This window comes from Nestor notabilis, unplaced genomic scaffold (assembly GCF_000696875.1).
Source record: "Nestor notabilis isolate BGI_N333 unplaced genomic scaffold, ASM69687v1 scaffold25337, whole genome shotgun sequence".
NCBI lineage: Eukaryota > Metazoa > Chordata > Aves > Psittaciformes > Psittacidae > Nestor > Nestor notabilis.
Window position 1 is genome coordinate 118,779 of NW_009936482.1, and position 5,000 is coordinate 123,778.

At 36.1% G+C, this 5,000-nt stretch overlaps 1 protein-coding gene across 1 annotated transcript in view; it reads right to left on the bottom strand.

Annotated features, from left to right (window-relative positions):
* Nucleotides 1–5,000, bottom strand: part of LOC104408698 (forkhead box protein P2-like) — a 126,611-nt gene that overhangs the window by 27,760 nt on the left and 93,851 nt on the right. The window contains 2 exon segments of the mRNA XM_010018369.1: nucleotides 2,666–2,829; nucleotides 3,650–3,719. Of these exon segments, the coding sequence (XP_010016671.1) occupies nucleotides 2,666–2,829; nucleotides 3,650–3,719 (234 nt within the window).

Here is a 5,000-nt window from a genome sequence, read left to right on the forward strand (position 1 = left end):
TGTGCCAACTTCAAGATGGCAGGCAATGTAATTGCTCAGCATATTCCAGGTATCATGGCTAATCCACTTTCCTGGGAATCAGGACATGGAGGTTTCATCTACTTGGAGATTAACAGAACCACTGACTTCATAGGTGAGTGCAGTAATTATGACACCCTCAACAACACTTCTGTAGGGGGGAAACACCCAGACCGCCTGGGTGAACCTTCTCTGCAAGCTACAAGTAAGTGGATGCTTTTGGCAGTAAAATATATTTTTTCTAGTGTATTAAATATTTTTCATCTAAAAACCCACAAAGCCTGGGATTATGTAATCTATGTAGAATCTAATGTAGAATGTAATGTAGAATCTAGAATATGTCTTCACTGTTTGCCCTATTCCTGATTTATTTTACTTCTGTCATGCTTTCCCCTATGTTCTTTTCTCATTTCCTTAAGTCATACCCTTTAATAAACTGAGGGGCCCTGGTCAATGGAGACAAGGAAGAGGCCTCTCTTCTTCCTTGGTCCTCTGCCTCCTGCACAAGCCTCTTCCTTCCTTGACTTTTCCTTGTAAATTGCATTCAGTTCCTTTTCTATATTCTCAGCTCCATCAGCAAGGAGAAGGCAAAAATTTCACAAATGAACAGGTATCTAGTCCTAGCCTGTATCTTTTGGCTGAAAATTCTTGGTCTCACAGAAGGCCAGCAATCTTGCGCTAAATTTGGTGCAAGGGATGAATGAGCTTAACCTCTTTCTCCACTGGTATCTCAATGCATTTACATTCTGCTGCTTCAATCTCTCAAGAACTGAGAGTCATAAGTTTCAAAAGACTCAGCATGGCAAGCCCCAAAACTGTCTGTTTTGACAAATGACGTACCATAGAAATGAGAGAGGAAGGCTGAATCTTGAGTTAGGGCGTAACTCAAGTTATTTCCCTTTTTTTTATAGGCAACAATATGCGGTATTTTAGCTATCAACACAACTATAAATGTAGCCATATCTACATAATCATATGCACAGATATCTCAGTTTATCCATCAGAATGGCAGACAGTACACAGGATATGTAAACACATCTGCCAAACACTTAGAAAACAACTTTAATAGCAAGTGTCATTCTTTTCTGTAAAGTAGCTGTTTTTAACACACATGATCTAACTCTTGTTTGCTCTTTAAAGTTTTATTGTCTTGGCATTTTATACAGGAAGAGAGCATTAGCATACTCAGGAGAACTGCTAAAAGTAAAAGGCCTCAAGCTACCCACTGCATGGTTGATAGCATAAAGCATGGGATATAAAAACTTTTGTCTGATTGCTCACTTTACTTGTTTTAGAGTAGTGTTACTCTCAAGAGCATATATTCATGTTCTTTCTACTTCAAGTTTTATTACTTCTTTTGTATTATTTAATACATCTAAAGACACTTCCAAAAGACAAATTTTTCCATTTTGAAAAAGTAATGGTTTGGAACCTGATAAAATACATGAATGTTCACAGTGTATTATTTTCAAAGGCAAGTAGAATAAATGTGCAATAAAACAATTAAATGTGTGACAATAAACATTTCTGTGTGATCATGGATACATTAACATGCCAAACAAAAGAATAAAAACTAGGCAAAATATTCCCACTAAAAAAAGATTTGGATCAAAATGGATTCTCTACACACCAGAGCATAAGTAAAAAGGGAGTTTGGTCTCAATTACTCTTATTGCTAAATATCCCAGTCTAGAAATTAAAATTAACGTTAAAAATGTGAACGAGAAAATGAATGAAAAAAGGCAAATTGGATCAGCTATTTTAAACACAAAGTCCATATTGTACATACACATTAGAAATCATCCTACAGTAAACTTAAATCTATGTCTACTTAGATATCACACTGCTAATTATTATATAAATAACCTGGGAAACAATACCTCCAAGATACATGTTTTACTATTTAGTAAACAAGAAACTGCCATGTTTGACATCACTGATTAAGGCCAGGCATTTCTAAAGCTTCAGACACATTTCTGAAATCCACAATACATCAATTTTTAATACTTCCACTCTCTCAGCTCCATTAAAAAGATGGTAGGGGAAAGATTTTAGAGTAATTAATGATATAGTTAGCTGCTAAATATTAATAGGAATCGTAGTCTTGCATAAAATATAACATATAAACCTTGCCAATACAGATGCACCAGTAATTAAACTTGAATATGTAATTACACTGATTTATACGGCAGGCAAAAAGTTACACTTTACTGGCTTCTATGTAAACTGTGGGCAACAGTTAAACTTTTCATTTTATGGTTTATATAAATGGGCAATATCTCTACTACAGTTCATAAATGGTTTAGAGACTCATAGTTAAAATTACAACTAATTCCAACATGAACATTCTGACTGTACTTTACAAACCAGACTGTGAAAATGACCACCGAGATCAGCCTCCTGTTACATTCGGTGCTCACAAGCAAGTTGAAGAGGTTAAAAAAAATAAAAGGCAAAAAAAAGCAAGGTTACACCAATTTACTACAAAGCAAATGAAGACTCATTTATTTAAATGCTGTAACATAAATGTTTAGTTTCAAACATATACTTCCAGATGTTTCACTTACCATGTTTCAAAGTACTTTTGAGTAATATTGTGTCTTAGACTAAGGCATTTTTTTCTTGAAGGGACGCTAACTGCACTTACATGTGAGGCTGAGGAGAGCAGCCCGGACTGCTGTTCCCATTACTGTCAATGTGATCCAGCGAACCATTGAGATCTTCATGGACTGCCTGCAGTAAGCCACTGGATGCGTTATTTATCAATCCTGGGTTACTAAGTAATGGTAAACTACTCTCTGCCAGTGCAGCCTACCAAAATGAAGAGTAAAAATAAAATTATTAGTCCATACATATACAAATAGCTTCTGAATGTTCATACATGTGTGAATGTACACACACAAAGCAGCTTATTCTGGGTAGTCGTAGAGGTAGTCAGAAGGATTTTGTGCCTTTTCCAGTTTTCACATTCTGAATGTAACAGCATCTCTATTTCCAGTTTACTATTTCTCTGACACAGGTTTCATTATTTTTCATTATTATGTTCCAATATTCATAGCACTTTCTAGTTTTACATTATTTTTTGACTTCAAATTACACTTAACCCCTATGCCCTTCCATGCAATGTATGGCTCCTTTATAATGCAGGCAGCTGCTATACTTTAAAAAATGACCAGAACTTAACTCAAAAAAGTCCTGACATTTGCCTCTTCTGCATAAAAATTATACATTATAATTAAACTTTAAAGTTTTTGCCATGAGCACCATGTTCCCCAACACTATGATGTGAAATCATTTATGACAGCTTGGATAAATATTAATGCATATCCACATGCATTTGCAAAAGCTTCTATCAATCTAACGTTAGCAGCAAAACTGAGTGTTCCAGATTTTGCCACAGGGTGTCCTTCTTGCTTCTTCACATCAAAAGTAGCATGAATAAGAACTAGTACTTTTTGCAGTGCTAGGTAGTACAACTGATTTGGATGATAAATCCAACTATTTAGAATGACCACCAGGTCCACATAAACATAAACATAGGTAAGAATGTAATTTCTATAACAGGAAATTAAATACGTCACACATAACAACATCAGTGTGTGCAAAGAAAGAGTAATTTAGTATTTTTTACCTGCAAGCTTGCATTAAGAGCTGCTCCATAGCCTAAGCTGGTGGGTATGTTTTTCACTAACGTTGGGCTTCTGAAAATAAATGATTTTTCAAATTTTAAAAACAGGCAGACATCCTGGCTGGCTCACTGGGTTAATGGATTTTCAGCTCAGAAGAGCAAGAGAGTTTTAAAAGGAAAAATGAAATGAAGCTGGGGTGATGGCGTTCAACCCGTTAGAACACAGTGATTTACTCGCATCAGAAAAGCAAGTGTTTTGTAATCAGGCCCACGTGGAAAGTTGCTCTGAGAGAAGGGCCATAGTGACTTGTAAAGATTCTGATCTCACTGAAAGAATTTGACAGAGATAGCTATAAACTTTGTACACACCTGCCTCAGCCACGCTTGTTGCGTCATTTGTTTTTGGTTTTCTGAACTGGTATGCTTTTGAATACATTACACACAACTATGTTAAGGTGCTGAATAAAAAGATCCTAACTCTTCCCTTACAAGAGGGAAATAAAGTGGATCAGTCAGTTTCCAGCAAATCAAACATACTGTATCTAAATTGGACTAGAAATGCTACATGGCAGATCACTATAGAATTTTATTTTCAGTAAAATCAGTGCCTAGGATGACTCCAGAGGTCATCTGAGTGGCTGTTTACAAACAGATCCATTACAAAAATAGAATACCTTCTTGTAAAGGAAAACCTCCAGCTTCTCTCTCTGTACCTTTGGTAGTCTGAATGTTTTTATCAAAACTAATTATATACTCTAAAGGAATAAAAAGCATCCACAGAACCAGTCGTACTGACATGGGATTAATTTGAAAGTAGGGCAGTAAGCATGCCAAAGGTCCTCCTCTGAAGGCTTCTCATGAATACTACCCTCATCAAGTAGGTATTTCTGAGGTCAGTACTGTAGTGTATGATACCTATATTCCAAAATGACCTTGAACGACTCTCTACTTCTGTCAAAGGTTTACAGTAAAAACAAGTGCATATGAAACTCTTAACACATGGGCAACATATGTACACAGGCTACTTTTAATATATAGTAGGAGAAGTTACTGTAGATGGAATTAAAATGACAAACATATGGTGAAATGCACTGAAAAAACCAAAACCATTATCGCTTTCCTCTGCAGCAAACTATATGGGAAATGCAGGCAGGCAAGGAATATACAGAAAACAGGGTTTACCACAAAAATGAAATAAATGTTAGCTCACTGAAGAGAATGCACCAGCATAGCTATTAGCTTGCTACGTATTCTCCACATAAGTGCTTGCTTTGTCTGTCAGGTTGTAGTACACAGAGGACTCACTTAGGTTACAGAATTACAGAACAACTCAGTTGAACAAAACCAACCACCA